At 33.7% G+C, this 20,293-nt stretch overlaps 2 protein-coding genes across 2 annotated transcripts; one reads left to right on the forward strand and one right to left on the reverse strand.

Moving 5' to 3' along the window:
- Nucleotides 1–6,298: 6,298 nt before the first annotated feature.
- On the reverse strand, nt 6,299–16,454 carry LOC141667308 (ABC transporter G family member 32-like). The gene is made up of 25 exons (XM_074473736.1): nt 16,144–16,454; nt 15,488–15,608; nt 15,309–15,397; nt 15,151–15,235; nt 14,812–14,971; nt 14,613–14,689; nt 14,477–14,530; nt 13,876–13,966; nt 13,477–13,778; nt 13,118–13,396; nt 12,469–12,785; nt 12,201–12,361; nt 11,986–12,089; nt 11,086–11,245; nt 10,807–10,929; nt 10,639–10,733; nt 10,215–10,547; nt 9,843–10,133; nt 9,255–9,338; nt 8,814–8,947; nt 8,514–8,741; nt 7,784–7,955; nt 7,427–7,681; nt 6,861–7,161; nt 6,299–6,702 (listed from the first exon to the last, which is right to left on the reverse strand). The coding sequence occupies exons 1-24, from the start codon at nt 16,416–16,418 to the stop codon at nt 6,889–6,891; spliced, it is 4,263 nt and encodes a 1,420-aa protein (XP_074329837.1). The 5' UTR covers nt 16,419–16,454; the 3' UTR covers nt 6,299–6,702; nt 6,861–6,888.
- A 1,470-nt stretch (nt 16,455–17,924) lies between these two features.
- Nucleotides 17,925–18,618, forward strand: LOC141668005 (small ribosomal subunit protein eS17-like). The gene has a single exon (XM_074474672.1). It carries the CDS (start codon nt 17,999–18,001, stop codon nt 18,437–18,439), a length of 441 nt encoding a protein of 146 aa, XP_074330773.1. The 5' UTR covers nt 17,925–17,998; the 3' UTR covers nt 18,440–18,618.
- Nucleotides 18,619–20,293: the final 1,675 nt, after the last annotated feature.

Consider the following 20,293-nt stretch of genomic DNA (forward strand, 5'->3'; position numbering starts at 1 on the left):
TTAAAGGTTCAATAAACCTTATTTCAAATCAAATAAATCCCTTAAAATTATTTAAAAATTAACAGAGCATATTTTCAAACAATAGCACGTATTCACATATCACGACTCATATTCGATCATAAAATTTCCCTTTTTTTATTAAAGGTGGTATTAATATATATGATTGATATTGACTTCAGTATGGAATGTTGTGAGCATCAAAGTTAGTATTAATATCCAATTTGATATGACATCAAAATGAGTATTAATATCAAGAGTTCGGTTTTGAATAAAGTTTATGATTCAGTTCAGAGTCACTGTTCATATTGTTGTTTACGATATTTCTGTAAACACTTTTTTACGACTTTTATTCTCGTCGAGATTCAAAGTATTGCTGAAGCATTTTGCTCAAAAATATCAAAAGGATTTTGAATACATATGAGGAATTAATTTTGGGATTTCTTAACTAAATTTTCTGATTCAGGAATTATGATTTTAATTGTCCTGCTGTATTGCAGATGTCAGTTTTTATATCAAAAGACCTTATATATGTTATACTGAACTTGCTGAGCATTTCTTTCGCTCATACTTGTCTGTTTTTAAATTTAACCTTCGAGTGAGGAATAACTTGCGTTGTTTAGTTGCGTAATTCAAGAAAGAGAAGGGAAAAGAAGCTTTTGGAATGTGGTTGGTCCAGGGTTTGCGGACTAGTGTAAGTTCTATATGTAAACTTGTTTATATTATTTTATTTTATAGTTGTATATCATATTAGGCCTAATATACTTCTTTTCGAAGTTACACTAGTGGGTTAAGTTTTGAGATTGAGAATTATTGAAAAAAGTTTTTAAATGAAAGTGAAAAATTTATTATGGAATTTGGATATCTTGTTTCTAGAACTGTAACCTTAAAAGATCTTGGATTAGTTTGGGGTCATAAATGCTAAATATCTTTTGCTGACATTTCTTTATTAATAAACATGTTGTTTTGGATTGAGGTTTCATAGTGACGAACAAATCCAATGACCCCGAATTAATAAATATTATATAGCATGTTATATATATTTTTAAATTATTTTATATATATGAAAATTTCACATGTTCAAATAAATTTAAATATTTAATTAAATATAAGTAAAAATAAAATATTTATTTAATGAAAAAATCTTGAATATATAATTATATAAGTATAAAAGGATACATATATGTGTTAAAAACACATACTTATATGTATAATTAAATTTTATATTTATATTTATATTATATTTTATTATATTAGATTAGATTTATTAATATTTTTATAAATATGTAATGTTTATTATAATCATTAATAAAATTGGTCAATAAGAAAATCATATTCTAACACTTAATATAACATAAACTTAAAATATTAAATATGAAATAAAAATTTGAAAACATAATTATATATTAAATATAAATATAATATGAATATATGTGTGTATTGATGTGCAAAGTTAGGTTAAAGTAAGGCAAAAAGTTGACAGAAAGCTTACGTGGATTTTTTAGCTAATGACTACAGGATCAACAGATATAGAAGATGTGATACATGATATCTAAATTTTTTGCTAACATGAATAATGGTTGGAGTACTATATTTTTTAGCTAATATGTATATAATTGTGCCACCTATACTTTTTAGCGTAGATTAATGACTTGTTATGCCCTTAGCATATATGTTGCCTGCATTTTCATATAGATATACAAATTTAGTTCCATTGAGTCAATTGCATTGTATACGACTTCCCACCTTGGCATTTAGTGGTGGTAGCACATACAATTATCCTAAGGCCTACATGTTCTATGAATTGAAGCTTTATTTATTTATATTTGCAGGTCTATTACGAAACAACATCTTTCAAACCTAGTTTCCTCTTTGAAGATTGCTAGTTGTGTAATATGTGGTATTATTTTATTTTACAGGGAGACTTTGCAGGCCATCTTTGAAGATTTTATTTCTTTTGAGGCTGTGGTCAATGATATTTCCATGCTCCGATTTTAGGCATGTCGTTATGACTCTAGCAATATTATTAATGTGTGAATATTTAATGTATTGTCCAATTGTTTCTATACTTGTAACGATGTAAATGCTGATTTATACATTACCCATTATTAATGCAATTTTTTGTGAAGTACTTGGTATATTTAATGATATTCTCTTTGGTAGTTTTGTATGTTTTGGTTTAGAAACCATTTGTTTTTTTTTCCATTTGGTATGTTATGGGTGCATATAAAACAATTAGTACATGTCTAATTTTTAGGCATATAGACATCAGTTTCTGCACACATTCTTAAAAACTGTTGTTAAAATGCTACATGGACATCAGTTCTTAAACAAATCTGCAAAGCACCTGATGTAAATTTCAAACAAATACATCGGCACATTTTTAAAAACTGATGTCAAAGAAGGAGAAAGTTTAGTACCTTTTACATCAGCTACAAAATGATGAAGCAGACATAGACAGACTACGGTTGTCATAAGGAAACCGATGTTAAAAAGATATAACACATCGGTCCAGAATCTATAACCGATGTTAAAAAGAAGCTTTTACATCGGTTTTCATTCAAAAGCGATGTTAGAACCAAAATTGACATCGGTTCTATTTTTATAAACGATGTAAATGCTGATTTATACTTTGTAAATTAATAGTTAAGTTTCATAATTAGATCATATAAAAGCTATTTGGAAAAGATTGTAAAGCAGTTTATGTTAAAAAATAGAGAATATATATCGGGTTTTAAGCTAAAACCGATGTTAAAGATGTTCCCAGACATCAGTTTATAACTGATATCATATGGGGGTACCTTTCTCTACACATGCATAGACATTGGTCAGGAAAATTTTTAACATCGGTTTTTGGCCGAAGTCTATTGAAGGTTTTCTGGTAGTGGACGATCCCCCCGATTCACCTCTAGTGTGAGAATAAATTAACAGATTTTGGTATGGATAATTCGGAATACGAGATAGTGCTGTAATCTCTGTGTGTGTTTCCTTATTTTTGTGTGTATATAACCTGCATGTTAACGTTCATCCTCTACTGCTTTCGGCCAGTTCCACAAAAAAAGGGGAAGTGGACGTTGTGGCTTAAAAGACCACATTATCGCTTTTACTAAGCCGATCCACCCTGAGCTTCATGTCTTGACACTCATCGATCTATGGATATTTTATGAAACGGCTCGCACTTTCGGACCATTAATTCTAAATAAAAAACAATACAATTTACTAATTGAAATCTCTATTACAAAGGTGTCTATTACAAAAGCGCAGCTAACGGAAGTTCAAAAGTCAAACCACTCCAAACCTAAGGTCCTCAAAACTCCAACGCTATTCAACTCGAATCTTAGACAAAACCTAAAATTGTCAGTAATGAGCTATACAGCCCAGCAAGAAACCAATCGATCCATCTAGTAGGCCAAGTATCACATACATATAAGAAAATATGATAATCTATAATATACGATATTCGAAACAAACACTTTTGATACATATTCTTATTCTTATTCGATACATACGATACACATAACACATAAACAACAATAATTCAAAATCAATAACTCATGTCACGACCACTACAACCCGGTAATAACGGTCCTAAATTTTCAGAAAACCGTCACTACAATCCGGTGACTACGGTCCTAAGTTCTTCTTCGATATTTTCACAAACCATGACATAAATTAGAGATCTCAAATTATCGTTGGCACACAACACATATACGACAATACATATACTATAACACATAGTACTTTCGAATATATCATCACTTAGCCCATGTTTTGATAATCAAATATTAACGCATAACATATAATTTTGAAAACACTAGCAAGATCGATCGAAAACTTACCTCCAAACCTTACCAAATCTGAAATTGTTCTTTTTGACCCTCTAAATGACGTTTTCTTGAAAAATCTGAAACAAAAAAGTTGAAGAGAGCGAAAAGACCTTTCCAAAAAGTCCAGAATCAACGAATTCCGACTTATGATGAATTTTCTACGAATTTTACAAGATTGTTGATTTTTGTGTAAAGAACCTTACGAATCATATGAATAAAAACGAGAAAAACGAATATGGTGTATTTATAACGATACAAAATCCTATATCTTAACCTACAAGTTATCCATATTTGAATCTGATCCAAATTTTAGGTCCGTTATTCTAATTCAATTTTAAACCCTAATTTTTATCAAATTTTAATTTTTTTAATTCTATTATTCTATTATTAATCTAATTCTAATATTTACGATATATTACATTTTAAGTCCTGTTCAGCCCAGACGGACAAGATGAGCATAATGAAATGGGCCTCCAACAGGCAACAGCAAGTTTAAAGAATTTTACTAGATGATAGTGATTAAACAGTTATAGAAGCATGTCATTAAGTTGTCAGTTCTTTTTTAAAACATTTGTATATTTTTCATTTAAAAATTAATTAGAAAAAAATTATCTTGAAACATGTAAAAGAATGTATTTTATGTTTGGAAATGGTTAAATTTTTATTTTATTTGGATTATTCTGACAAGAACTCTGGAATAAATTAAGTTCAAGGAAAACTCAAATGCTGCTCCTGAAGAGATTGTGGAGGTTGTAGTATGGTGCAATAAAGTAAATAGCAAAATATTAATGGATCCTGTTTTAATGGATGGTATTATGGCTTATGCTATTGATTTTTAAGGATACCAGGGAAATATCAAAGGGTTGTGGATGTGCAGGAGTCTAGTAAAGACACAAGTTGAAATTTAAATTTCTCAACTGCAGGAACATTTGTTGCATAACTGCAGCATGGATACAGCATAAAATTATGGCTGTTTTTGTTTCCAACATTTGTTTCATTTTACATTTTAACTGCTGCTCATGAACTCTCTTCTGAGTATTATCAATTATATCTATTGCCTCTTTCTTCTCATGACTACTGCACATATATTAACACTTAGTAAACTCTATTTTTAACATGGAACAACAGAAGAACACCATATGGGCAAGCAAAACCAAATTCGAATTAACATACATAGGCTGCATATCATGTACACCATATGCACAAGGTCCTGTAAATCCATAATCATGAAAAGGTTTATCTGGATGTTCAAATTCCGCATAAGACCATAAATCCGCTGGATCATCAACCATTTCTGTTGCCTCTTCCTTTATGTAATCATATGACAAAAATCCAGCTTTATCATATCTATAATTTACTAGTACTACATCACCATCATTTCTAAACCCAATGGGCCACCAAACTCCACCAACTTTTTCGAGATCAATAGTAACCTTCTTCTTCCAAACCTTGTTCATCTCACCACTGGCCTTTAGTACCCATATGTCCACAATAGGTTTTTGGTCAAAATAAAAGAAAAACACCGCTAGTTTACCAAACTGTTGAACGAGATTAATACTATTAAACTCATCAATCATAGAATATTGTCGAGGTAACATAATCTCTCGAATGCTCTCATTCACTGTGTCAAAATAAACAATGTATTGCTTAGCGATGTAATCGAGAAAATTCTGGTTTGCAAATAGTCTTCCAAGAATTAGTACTCAGACTATAAATAGAGATGTAAACAAAAAATGACAACACTTGTTCTCTCGGTGCAAAAAACTTGTCGATTTTTATTACTTTGTAATCCTTGGTACTAGGGCTATAACCAAAAGCTATACAAGACACAAAATGCTGAGAAACCGGATCAACACGGTAAGGTATTGCAGAATCTGGAAGAATTTTAGATATTCCAATAATCGGGTTCATAAGGTATAGTTGGTATTTGTATACCCGTGGTTTGTCAATTGTTGTTTCAATACAAAAACATATCAGACCACGAGATGTCCCATGTATATGTTTACATACATTTAAACACCCTGTAACCATTTGCGGAACAGGTAATTGATTCTGAAATATATATTCCTTGCATTGTTTATCATCAAATCGTAAAGAAAAACGAGAATGAACACGACCTTGAAAAAGAAGATATTGAGATTGTATAAGATAATACCATGATTTTTGAACGCACCTGCACCGAAGAAGAGATTTTACGGGCAGTCTTTTTAAGATTTCTACCCAGAAATCCTCGGAGAGGAAACAATCAGTCATTGTTTTGTGTTATCGCCAGAGAATGAAGAGATTTGAACAAACAAATATGCTAGTTGCGTATGAACATAAACTATGACCTATTTTGTAAGGAGAATGAATCTGAAAAACAAGAAAATATATTAATGTAATTAATTTGCAAGTATAACGGATCGTGTGACGATGATTTGGTGGTCTTATCATTTAGGGTTATGAAGTGAGACGCAAGTAAACAATTTCCTATTGATTTTTTTAACAAATTATTTAAATTACAAAAATTGACCATATGTAATGTAATTCACCATCAAAGATAATCTCATTTATTGACTATTGGATAGATAACAAAAAATTGAGGGTTGATCTTATAATGTTTCTGTGCTATACTACATTTAAATGATCATGGATATCAAGGCGCAATTTATTTATATCTCTATGAGCTTTCCTTAAACGAAAAGATTTTTGAACATTATAGATTAATCCTATTTTCACTATTTTCCTGCTTCCTGTGATCATTGCGAACTCCTTAGACCTTAACTATTGTCCGTCTTCCTGTGATCATTGTGACTCCTTAACTATTGTCCGTCTTCCTGTGATCATTGTGATTCCTCGTCTAGCTACAATACTTGACAAATGTCGGATGAACAGAGACCTGAAAGTCATAGACATTGATCACCTATTAGTTAGAGAGCTAATCTACCACCTGTGTTACATGACTGATTCATAGTTCATTACAATAACTACCCCGATTACTCATGTTCACTGTCAGAATATCAGGCGATTCTAATTAAACAGTAGTTAGGATTTTACCTTTTTTCTTTGAGTTTAAGCTCCATCATCATCTTGTTTGAAAGTTCAAGGCTTTGATAGCGAAAGCAAAGGTTAATGCAAAGAGCAAACAGAAGCTAACCACTGCAATGGCGGCCGGACCTAAAAGATCATGCCTATATCCAAACTGTTCTTTGAGCAACTGCTTTATAGCGATTGTTTGAGCACCACCTGCTCGCTGTACCAGTGCATCCACATCTCCGTATTGGGATACTAATAGGCCGTACAAACTCCAAGCTACCGGATTTCCCCAGTAGTACCAACTCCAATATGTTGGAAGTCTCTGTCATAAGAGAAATAATAATCAGTTACAAGAAAAAAAATACTGAAGTCATTTGAGTATTGAAATCATGGTAAAGCCCCCTGCGAAAACTTTTCTAAAATGCTGAGCTAACACTAATTCTACCATTTACCAACAGGTAAACATTACATATCAGTGAACAAGGTTTTTCATTTTCCTTAGTCACTTGATTTGAGCTCTGTAGAGACTAACCATGAACATTACACACACAGACACACTATGGAAAATTCAGTAATTAATGTCATACCATCCGAGCAATCATGAATCCGCTGAAAAGATTCCACATCATATAGAAAGGTGCAGCAACTATTGCAGCAATATTTTGATTTGGAGTAACAGCAATTGTCATCATTCCAAAGAAAGTGAAGTATAGTAAGGTGAAGTACATAAAGTAAATGTACCAAACAAGCTTCCAAAGGTTCTGCTCAAAAGACGCCATAGAGTAGAAGATGATACTGTAAATAACTGACTGAACATAGACGTATGGGAATTCTATTACAATCTGCAAATGGAATTTTAAGCAGTTAGAAATTATGTATATGATTGGAAACTATAAAGCTCGAATGAATAAAATGGATGCATATACAGAAAATAAAGTACTGACCTGAGCCAATGCAAATGGTAGCGCAGAATACATTCCAGCTGCTCTTTCTCTATATGAAACAGACCTTTCAACATAGACTACAGGTTGAACAGAAGAAGCATTTGTAATTCCGATAAATAGTACTGCAGCATACATTGACCCCATTGCATTGAATATATCTTGTTGTGATTCCCTGATAATGCAAAAAAAAAAGGACATAACATTCAGCAACAATATGTTAATTTATATAAGAGTAACTGTATATGTTATTCAAGTGATCAAAAATACGAAAAGGACTCCTTGTGAACCATTTGAAAGAAAACAATGTATCGATTGATGAGTTGTTAGTTGGTTATAGAAATTCACTCTTCTAGATTACCGTGAATTACTATTAGCAGGTTGTATATATATAGGTATTGTACATTAGTTTTCTTGCACAAGAATTTAAATAGATCCAAAATTTCAAGGGAAATGTGAAATGTTCTTATTCTGGTAAGAATACAGTTACCTTACAAGTAAACATTTTAATTAATCTTCGGGAGCATGCTATCAGCATGTGTCAGAACACTGAACACAAGATGTGTCACAAGTTTTAATCGAGCAATGTTTGTTATGTTTATTGATATAATGAGGCAACTGTATCAATTTGGTCGAGTGATTACAAATTTTTATTAGCAATGTATAAACTTATGTATCATGGTGTATCCGCACGTAATAATGTCAGGTGCAGAAGAAAATACCATCGATGTACCTTTTAGAGCCGAATCTCCAGCATATTGTACCAAACATTAGTGATATGATGACTGTGTAGAAGAAACGTACAGCAGTGTATTGCGGATTTCTCCAGTATGACAGATTTTGTTTCCAAATACAAGTGAAAAACTGGCCAAAAAATGATTGAGAATATTTGGAAGGGAAGTGCAAGTCAATTGAATCTCTATCCGGCTTGCATAAACAGTCAACCAGTCTTTTATTTTGCCTGAAATGATATAATGTCAGTTACAAAACTGGATATAATAGTCAATGAGAAGTTGTGAAAACATATGCATACTGGAATAACTCTGATCTGCGATAAACTTCTGCAAAGTCAACACCAAGGCGTATTTCTTCAGCTGAAGAAGTCACATCCAGAATCCATGCAGCAGGGTTACAACCAGGCCTTATCTGAGGAACTTCTTGAACTGCCTAAAGAAGATGAAAATGCAAATGTAAAACATAAAAACAAGAACGGGGCATCAAAATCACTGTTGTATATAAACATAATAGCTTTCTCTTCCTTTGAAATGATTTAAATTATATATCAAATATAAGTAGAAGTTGATTATGGGCTACACATATCAAGGTAGCTTAACCTAAGATCCCAAAACTTATGTAATAGAGAAGAGATTTTAAGGCTGTAGAGTAAACAGGAATTTGTTGTTGTTGTTGTTGTTGTTGTTGCTTCACTTACAAGCATAATATATGTCGCAAAAACAAATAAGAAACAACAAACCTCAAAGAACTGAACAAGTTTCTGAGAGTTTTTTCCAAGAGGACCAGCATATATAAGCTCCCCACCACGCTTCATCAGTAGGAGCTGCATAATTGAAAAATTTAGGCTTCAGTTGCAGCAATGAATGTTTGGACCTTGGCCTTATGAATATATAACAAATTGTAACAATTGATTGTCTGCCACTATCCGGTCTTTACGTACAAAAAATGACAAACATGTGAGATATCAGAAAAGTCATAAGCGACAAATGGTAATAATTAATTTTCCTGCAAAAGGTATATTGCAACAGAAAAGACCCCCAAATGATGCTAAGATACTGAAACCTAATAGATATTAGAAAACTTTACAGATTCAGCAAGGCATTAGCAGGAAACTTGGGTACCTTTTTAGGTTCTTACCAGTTACCAATCCGTGAATATATGCAAGTATATACTTCTTTCATTTCTTTTCTTTGAAGTGATTGTTAAAGCTAAGATCTGTTTATCTAAGTTGGCTTAAACCAGCATAAGGAGTCACAGAAATTGTGTCACTTCAATATTCATTTTTTCTGTGACAGTTTTTCTTTTGGCAATTGCAATAGTCTCTAACCTCGTCAAAAGATTCAAAAATGTCAATACTGGGCTGGTGAATAGTGCAAACAATTGTTCGTCCAGTGTTGACAATGTTTCTCACAGTTCGCATCACAATGGCAGCTGCCCTGGCATCTAATCCTGAAGTAGGCTCATCCATGAATACAATTGATGGATTGGCAACAAGTTCAATTGCAATAGTTAGTCTCTTTCGTTGCTCCGTTGACAACCCATCAACCCCAGGTATACCAACCAAAGCTCCGCCCAATGAAGTGAGTTCAACTAGTTCCATGACCTCATCTACAAAATCCTGATAGTAGATATTTAAGTGTTAAACGGAAACTGCAATTGGAAAAAAAAATTACAAGGAACAACTGAACCAAATAATGACCTTTTGGGTTTTCGAGTTGACATGAGAAGGCAATCGAAGCCAAGAAGAAAAAAGAAGTGATTCAAGCACAGTCAAACATGGGGAGTGAATATCATTTTGTTCACAATATCCAGAAACTCTAGCAAAAGTTTCTTGTTTTTTAGGATACCCAGAAATGTATATACTCCCTTCAATATATCCCCCCGTTTTTCTACCAGCTAAAACGTCCATCAAAGTAGTTTTACCAGCACCACTGACCCCAACTAATGCAGTAAGCAAACCAGGCCTGAATGCTCCTGTAACATTGACCAAGAGCTGCAATTTGTCTTCTACGATTCCTTGTTGCTTCAGTTCCTGATGCAGACATGTACTCGAATGATGGATGTGTTTTTTGACAAGTAAGGTTAATTGATGTAGAAGAAACACAACTGATCAAGTAACATACCACAGGTGTATCCACATAATAGCTAATGTTTCTGAAAGACATGGATAGAGGTTGAAATGGAAGTACCATTCTTCTTTGATCTTTAATTATTTTCCCTACAACCAAAGAATATATTAATATTTGGATAAATTAAACTTAGCTAGTAAATGGTCAAGTATTCAGACTGACCAGCAAAAGAGTGTGAATGTTTCAGATACTCTCGCAATTCAATAACGTCACATTCACCCTGCATTCTACTGTCTCCTACTTCAGCCTCTTTATCACATATAACCACTTGCTGATTTCCGAGTGCTGTATAAGAGTAAACAGAAGATACTTGATGTGATTCCACAAACTTTAAAATATACTTATCAGCTGGACTTGGAATCCAACCACTTCTAGACCAGCTAGATGTTTCGGCATATTCTTAAAAATTGAACTGCTACTGCTTTGACCACATAAACTTACGGTTAAGGTAGGTTAAAAACAAGGTATAGAGGATGTTGAACAAGACAGTGTAACCAAGCAAGGCACCGACACCAATCCAATACCAATAAGTCTCTGGAAATAAACTGCGTGCTTTCAGTAGCATAACCCCCAGAGATTCACTAGTGCTGTTCCCAGCATTCTACACAGTCAAAGAAAATGAGGATTCTGAGAGAAATAAATGTAGCTGCAGAGTACAAATACATGAAAGCATATATTAAGACACTACATCTAACGTACTATCAAAGTTTATGCAGTATCCCAAAATTGTCCCTAAACGGTTCAGCTGTGAACCAGTCATGTGCAACTGTGAAAAGGTTAAATGAACAAGGCATGACCACAGGTGTATATGTGTGAATGCAGGGCCGGGGATGGTCTTACAAAATTCTAACACAATTTAATTCACCAACTATTGATTTTCTGTAACTTGTGTACAAGTCTCGAAGTTTGCCAGTATCCCAGTGATATCATTTCTTTGTATCTATCCCCAGAACAAATAACAAAATCTAGTAAGTTATCGTAATTAAGGCGATTTTCATTTTTATTTCACTAGACCAAGAAGAAGAGGTAGCTCCGTATCAGCTTAAATTTGTATTGGATACGATTACAAATCCTTGCATTGACTAATAGCCTAATTGAGTTTCTTTCAGGTGATATTCCTCCATTTTACAAGAACAATATGAAGCTGTAGCTCCGTATAAAAACATAAATATATATTGGATATGGTTACAAACATTTTACAGGAAACACTTTCTTTGACTAATAGAGTTTCTATGAGTACACATCTCTAAACAAAAAAAGTGTTGTACGTTGAATATAGTTTCTACATATAAGAAAAAGATCATACATGTAATGAGTTCAACTGTTACTAATTAATATTACCTTGATCCAAGAACGTCCAAGAAATTCATTAACAGAAGCGGCATTTTGTGCATACATCAATGGGGAAAACCAGTAACCCCAGAGCCACCAATCTGGGATACTATCTGCCAAAAGTGAAAATATGGAATCTTAGCTGAAACAAGATATTTTTTCTTTATAATTAGTATTTGAAACAGTTGTTCAGATGATTTTTATTAAGTAGAAAAATGTTTGACCTCTTGAAAGGACAAATCCTCCCAGAGCCATAACAACCAGCATTGCAAATGATCCAAAAGTGTTAGCAACTATCAAATTCCGCCCTAAGGATGCCATCACACGGAAAAGTCCAGTGGACATCTGGTGCAAAGAGAAATACAACAAAAACTGGCGTAGGCATCTGCACATTGTAATTTGAACTGAAATCCGTCAACCTTTATATGTGAAAAAATCAATGTATTAATGTGCAAATCAATTAAGCAGCAACCCTGGCGACAGTAAACTTACCTGCTTATTTGAGGATCAAACCCAACCGCATAGTATGTAACTATTACCCACATGCCAGACTCTAATAAAGAAAATGGAATACTTAAAACCCAAGAAGGAATTGTGTACACCCAACATGGATAGAAGTGCAAGTCTCTGTGTTTGTACAAGATAGGAAGCTTAGCTATCATCATCGGGACCTCCATGAATCCGTTAAAGAGAATCATCACTATCGAGAAGTATATAGCACCAAGATAAACACCTCCATCATCCAGTGTATCATGATGCATAGTTGTCCGAAAAAATACACTTACCATGATAATAATGATCAGTAGAAGCTGCATAGGTCAAATATCACTATCAGTTGTTATGATACCATAATTGCCTTTACAGAGATTAAAATAAAATTTTCTGGATAATCGACCCATTAGCAACCAGGCCTGCGTATTTCAATAGGCCTGTCAGACATAACCTACTGCAATTGAGTTAGGAAAAGACACATTTGGAGATTCGATCTATTGTTATTTTACAACTGAAAATATTTCAGTTTAGTTAAAGTATAGTACTTATACAATGAGATTATTTAGTAAGATGATTTTATAGTGAACAAACTTGTAAGTAGTATATGTGCTTACACGAAAGGAACTGTAGAATTTTACAATGTGTTCACCTGAAAGAATTTGAAAATGTGGACAAATGAGTTCCGCTTCAGTAGTAGCACCTGCCAGGAGAAACTGATCTTGAGAAGCTCTACCTTCTTTACACCATAGTTACTAGAGGACAGGACTGCCGGATGATTATAGGACTTGTCGAACTGTACAGCAAGTTCCCGCAACAAAGCATTTCCAAGCCAAAATGTTTGAAATGCTTCAACAAAATTTGCTACAGTTATGTACTGGTATTGCTTGTCAAGGACCCAATATTGTTGTTGATCCTTTTCTGATATCACCTGTGTAAAACCATTACAAAACCATTAGAGACTAATTATATCTTGAATACATGCAATTAAGCTCATGTTCAAATGCATACTTCCTGCAAAAAATCCGCCACATTTTTCCTGTATGGACAATGGAAGCCCATAAATGTAAAGAATTCGAGTGCAGTTTCTCTGGGTCCCTGATATACAATTTGTCCTTCACTTAAAAGGATTATATCATCAAATAAGTCATAAGTTTCAGGATCTGGTTGCAACAGAGAGATGACTGTGGTCCCATCCAGAGCTTGAGTTGCATGCCTTAGATACTTGATAATTTGATGTGTGGTTGAGCTATCTAGTCCAGTTGAAATTTCATCCATAAATAGAACTCTAGATGCACCCATTAGCATTTCTCCTGCCAAAACAAGACAGATTTTTAGAAATTAAGAAGCAATGTTGCCTTAGTATTCTGGAAAGGAAGTTATAAAATACCACGAAAATAAATTGGTTACCTGTTGTGAGACGCTTCATTTGTCCCCCAGATATTCCTTTCCGCATATCATCACCCACCAATGTATCAGCACATACATCTAATCCTAGTATCTTTGTATATTCAAAAATTATGAAAAAAGTAAATCTAGTGCCACATCATATTCCAGCTAAAAGAAAAACTCAAAAACATGAAGGATGCAGCATATGTTTCTTGACTGTTTAATGAAGATATGGAACTGTTCACATTAAAACAGTTAAAATTAATAGTTTGAAAGCACAGGTATATACAGCTTTGATCATATACTGTGTTCAAATAATCTACTAAACAATACATAATTATGCTTCTTTTTTCTTAAATAGTGCAGCTGCTTTGTAGCTAACTGACCACCTAAAAACAGTTTCAAAAACCCCCAAACACGGCTCTACAAACTGTTTTCTGGAACTAGCAATGGTTCCTATTATTTCTGGTAATTGTTAGCATAGAAGTCATTAGTTCAATCACTAACCAAACAGCAGTCTAGTCAGTGATTGGAAAAATGCAGTTTGAGTACAATGTCTAGTTCTTGATAGCTTGGTTAATCTAAGCATGTATTGAAAACAAAATGATTCACACTTACATACCTTCATAATGTAATCCACAACTAAACTTGTTCTCTGGTCTCCCAAGGCAACTGACTAGAAGAAATAATACAGTGGTGTCAAAGATATACTGATACAAGAAAGTAATTTAAGAAACTTTTGACCGCTGATACAAAACCTTCACGAAAGTATCAAGATCATCATCAGGTTCTATTCCAAGAACCTTTTCTCTTCTCAAAAGTTCCATTAGCATATCTGTATCAAGTTCTATATGGTTAGAGTCATGGTGTAAAATATTACAAAATGATACTAATTGACAGATAAAAGATAAATATATATTCAAAATCTACACAATTTTGAATTTTCTGTAGGCTTACCTTGCTTGAATCCAAATCCTTGACATCGTCCTGAAAGTTCGAGAGTCTCCCTCACTGTCATGTCAGCAGTGTGCGAGTCCCGTTGGCTGACATATGCAGAAGTCCTTTGGGCAACAAACTCATTTAGTTTATGCCCATTATAATTAATTTCGCCTGACATCTTAAAAGAAGATTAAGGGTTACTCTCGCAAATTAAACTGGTAGCTCCATGATTTTGTCAAACCAATCAAAACCAGGTACAAATCCAGTATTCAGATACATAAAATCATACTTGTATCAACTGTAGTTCTAGTAACATTACAAGTAAGAAGTAAAAAATAACTGCGAAAATTTTAGTACCTTTAAACCTGGAACAAGTCGACCCGCAAGAGCCAAAAGCAAGGTTGTTTTCCCCGAGCTTGGAGGACCCAAAAGTAAAGTCAATCTGTGATACAATAAAATGATGAACATTCTGAAAATAGCCTTTTATAGAATATAATTTTTGATGATCACTTTACCTGGAAGGCTTAACGATACCACTGATGTTGTTTAAAATAGAGTACTTCTTTCTTTTGGCAGGGAATATCCCGAGCTTTCCCAACAAAGCCTTTTCCAGACATTTTAAAAGAAAACTTGATATATTAAGGATAAAAATATGAAAATTACTGTTAAACATTATATATTCCATTCGATTTACCTCGGTCATGTTAAAAATAAAATTAGGAACAGTGGGCAGTGCCCTGCTCCCAACATGGACTGAGGCCTCTATCTTGAGGTCCTGAAACCGAACCTCTACCCTGGGAAATTCCAATGCAACTCTGCAGATTGTGAAGAATTGGTCAGGTTTCAAAGAATTGTTGACCTCGGAAAATATATAATTTTGTTAACTTGCTAGCAGGCACAAGTTATTACTATTTAGTATTTAACAAATAACCACTGACAACAGATATCATGTTCTCAATTGACAACAGAGATCTTGCTCACAACTTTCCTACACCAATGTGACTCACAAATTGATTTATTCCACAGGATGAGCACAAAGGGTGCCAATAACCCAAAATTTAGAGCTGAAGCCTAAATTTTGCACAACCTCATGAATATCTAGCACCAACTTCTTCCAAGTGTTTGTAAATCTAGATTACTCAAATTATTTGTAAGCCTGATTACAAATGCATCCTCATATACAATCTCCCGAAATAACACACACGTGGTTGAAGAATGTATCGATAGTCGACCTATGGGGAAAACACATTAATCAAATATGAAATACCTAAAAACAAGTGACTCTAAACTCTACAAACCAAAAAAAAAAATGAGAACACTTAACACATGCAAGAAAGTAAAAGAGCTTACACATCGAACCGATTCCTAATCCTTTTAAAAAACATCTCTTGATCTTCAGTAATAGTAGCAATTATCTTATCCAACACCATTTTATGTTCTTGATCTCCAAGTTTACCAACATCCACAAGTGAAACCTTTCCTTCAATGTTCCGAAAAATCGAAGTTGTTGCCTGAACACTAGTTGGTGATCTCTGCAACACAGCAGCCAACTGAAGTGCTTCTTCATCATCAGTACCGCCATTTTCATCACTTTTACCAAAACTCATTCTTGAAGCATTCCACATTATTAAAAGAAGAGTATTATGAAAATGTACTTGAACTAAATGTTCTGCGAGGATTTAAAAGAACAATGCATGGAAAGTAATTGTGACAGATGAGTCCTTCCAACAACTCTGAAGGCTAAACATGATTGTTAAATTAATTGGGTTACTATCATTTTCATTAATTAAACTACCCAGCTGGATGTTTGAAATACAAAGTAGAAATGTTTTGGGTAAGACTTTTTTCAAGTAATCAAGGTATTAAAGTAGTTAAAACGGTTAGGAAAGAATTACTACAATACTAATAAAATCTCTTAAGGATTGTTTGGTTCATTTTTGTTGCACCAAATTTATTTGACCTGTTTTTTTCATTAGATTCTAATCCTAACCATCTGGTTGCAAATTTAGGACTTGCCATAATTCATTTTCCGAATTGGTTAGCATTCTAATTAAACAAAGTCAGTCTCCCTAATTCAGTAATCCCGCCGTTATTACAAACTCAAAGATAAAAAATAAATTCAAAATCTAAAACATAAAACTTTCAGAGCAACCCGTATTTATAAAAGTAGTGTCAGGTAATTCGAGTCCGTTTTCAAAAAAATTTCAGGAAGACGCGGCGTAACATTTTAATTTGTGTGCGCATATGTACACAAGGTCCATCTCCGAAAATCACCTAAGCAGATTACACATGAGGCAGGCAGTTGTGAATGGTCTGAGGACTCTGGCATTTCTGTTCATAAAAAATGTAATGCCTGTCTTGTATAAAAAAGCAGTAAACTGAATTAAATTTCAAAGGTTTGATGTAGAATAGACCATCATACCTGACATGTACTCTTTCTTTTTCTTGTACACAAAAAAGGAAGTACACAGGACAGAAGTAATCAAATTCAACAACTTTTGTGACCTTTAAATTTAAACAGTCTTCAATGTTCCCCAAGCTGACTTTTCAGTCACTACATTTTAGAGAAATGCTAATTATTCTTCCACTGATCAATAATATTCAAATACCATGTATAATATATTTTTTCACAATTTAACACATTTGATACTACTTTATAAAATATTTTACTCAAAAAAATCATAAGAATTTGTATTTTATATTTTACATACCAAATGATGAAATAAATAAACAAGATGACAAAATATGGATGTCATAAATTATTGTCCTTGCCACATTGTGATTTTTTTTAATTAATCACGTAAGCACGTGAAGTCGAACTTTTGAAGAACCGTAAGCGCGAGCTCAAGCACTGTACTATTTTACTGGCAAATTGAATTTTCTACCTTATCATTTTGCTAAATAATTTGTGTTATCCCTTTTCTATAAAATAATTTTTGAAAGTAAAAGACCCCAACAATACTTTTGTAATGAATTATGGTGGTGCTATACCTATACATGCACAAATATTTGGGCTCACTTACAAAAAAAAAGTTAACTGGGCTAAAAAATATTTAAGGACACACAATCCAGCCCAAAAACGTTATAAGCATAGCCCAAACAAAATCACACAATATAAAAGCCAGCAAGTTTGTTCCTAAAAACCCTACCTCCCCAAAGCACACATCGCAAACCAAACAAACCCTAGCGATCCACCGCCGCAGCCATGGGACGCGTCCGCACCAAGACGGTGAAAAAATCTTCACGACAAGTAATCGAGAAATACTATTCCAAAATGACATTGGATTTCCACACCAACAAGAAGATTCTAGAAGAAGTCGCCATCATTCCATCAAAGCGTCTCCGTAACAAGATAGCTGGATTCTCAACTCACTTGATGAAGCGTATTCAGAAAGGACCTGTGAGAGGAATCTCGCTGAAGCTACAAGAAGAGGAGAGAGAGAGGCGTATGGATTTCGTGCCTGATGAGTCTGCAATTAGGACTGATAGGATTGAAGTTGATAAGGAGACTATTGATTTGCTTGCTTCTCTTGGTATGAGTGAGCTTCCTGGAATTGTGCTTAAGGAAGAACAGCCTGCTCCTGTTGTTGCTTTGCCTTTTGCTGGTGCTCGTGGTGGTTTTGGTGGCGGTGCTAGGAGGTATTGAATTGTTTTAGGGGAATTTGAGTATTCGGTTTTATTCACTTTAATAATGTCGAGACTTTTTCGAGAATTATGACAGTTTTTATATTTTTGTTATTCGAATTTAACGACTGTTTTTTTTAAATTTATCAAGTTTGGATGATGTTATTTGATATAATTTGGTAGAAATGTGGATTTGGGTAACTATTCTATGAAATTGCTAGGGTTATTACTATTTGCGAAGCTTATAGAGATATCATTATTCCGGGGGTATTGAATTGATTATGTGGAGTTTCTTTTTTATTCAGTTTTGTAATGTTGAGAGTTTTTTTGAGTATTATGAATTTATGATAGTTTTTATATTTTTGTTGCTGGATGTTATTCAACTGTTTTTGTTTATGATAGTTTCGATGATGTTATTTGAAATGCTAATGGTAGAAATATGGATTTGCGCAACTAGTCTGTGAAATTGCTAGGTTATTACCTTTTGCGAAGCATAGAGATGATTATTCCTCCTTTGGTGGGATAAAGTTTATCAAGTTGGGATTATGTTTGTGTTGGTTTATTAGTTGCTGACTAGTGTGGGTATGCTATTTGGAATGCTTTGGTGAAATGTGGATTATTTTGTAAAAATGATAGGTTATTACTGTACTATTTAAGGTACAGATGATTAGTTCCTTTTGTTGGGGGAATGTGTAAGACGTACTGCATTTAAGATTGATAGGTGGTTACATAATTGTGTTTGATTTCACTTGTTTTACTTTTGCTGCATGTAGAATAGTTTTGGTATTGGTTTTGTGTAAATTTAATGTCTGCAAGTTGGAAGGTCTGGACTTGTCTGTGTAGACTCTAGACACCTAGTAGTGTTCAGATGAACTTTAGGGATCCAACAGCATATGTTATGGTGAGTGAAGGACCAGTTGGGTTAGGAGGAATGAAGAGGTTCGTGTCTGGCCAAAGTACAGGAACTTGGGGTGAAGTAGAATGAATGGGTTAGATTAGGTAGGTGTGTTTTTCGTGACGAGCTAAGTGGTTCCTCACTTTAAACCCGGATCTTTTAGATTAGTGGGAGGAGGCTAGAAGATATATTCTTTTTTTAGATGGAAGGTTTACTATCCCCGTCTAGTCCCTTCTTTGGATGAAGAAGTAATGTTTTCCGGTTTGCACTCAATCTCGTATTTGATCATCAGATGATTAAATGAGCAGCAGAAATGTTTAAATGTGTCCAACACCTAGACACACCCCTGTAAGATTTACATAATGCAGTTGATCTCGTTATGAAGTGTTATCGGTACTTAATACTTCTAAACATGAAAAATTGAGTGTTAGCTCTGAACTATAAAACTTCTTAGTTATACAATATCAAATAATCTTGTGTTTTTATGGAAAAAGGTCCCAAAGTCCAAATAATGTTACACGAACTATCCATCAATTGCAGGATACTCATATCCCAAAGATTACAAACAAGAATACTATGATGGCATTACATGTATAGAGATCTAAACCTTGGTCCCTTGATGCAGATACAAAGCTGCTGATTTTCAATACATAGCACTGCAATGAGAATGCTCATTGCAAAGTTTATGTTCTATGGCAACACAATCTTTGTAAGTATATGAGAAAACAGAGGAAAACAAGCACCATTGCTTCTCAGAGAGCGTAAGTCGCATTAATTTATTCAACAATTTCTGAGCTTTCAAACATTTGGATATTCTAAATAAGGCACCTGCAAATTTTAGCAATTTAGATTACTCACAATATCTTCGAGCTAAAATGCATCTATAATCTTATAACCACCACTCTAACTGAGAGAAAAACCTGAAAGTATCTAGCTTTCTCATAGATTAACTGTCGCTTTGGAATGACACGAGCACAATTG

The sequence above is a fragment of the Apium graveolens genome, chromosome 6 (genome assembly GCF_009905375.1).
Source record: "Apium graveolens cultivar Ventura chromosome 6, ASM990537v1, whole genome shotgun sequence".
Classification (NCBI taxonomy): Eukaryota; Viridiplantae; Streptophyta; class Magnoliopsida; order Apiales; family Apiaceae; genus Apium; species Apium graveolens.

Excerpts from the sequence above, each read along its gene's own strand:
- LOC141667308 (XM_074473736.1), bottom strand. The coding sequence starts at position 16,418 with ATGTGGAATGCTTCAAGAATGAGTTTTGGTAAAAGTGATGAAAATGGC. Across the intron at positions 14,972-15,150 it reads GACTTGTTCCAGGTTTAAAG|ATGTCAGGCGAAATTAATTA; the intron begins GTACTAAAATTT and ends TCTTCTTTTAAG. Across the intron at positions 7,682-7,783 it reads TACCATTTGCATTGGCTCAG|ATTGTAATAGAATTCCCATA; the intron begins GTCAGTACTTTA and ends TTCCATTTGCAG.
- LOC141668005 (XM_074474672.1), top strand. The coding sequence starts at position 17,999 with ATGGGACGCGTCCGCACCAAGACGGTGAAAAAATCTTCACGACAAGTA.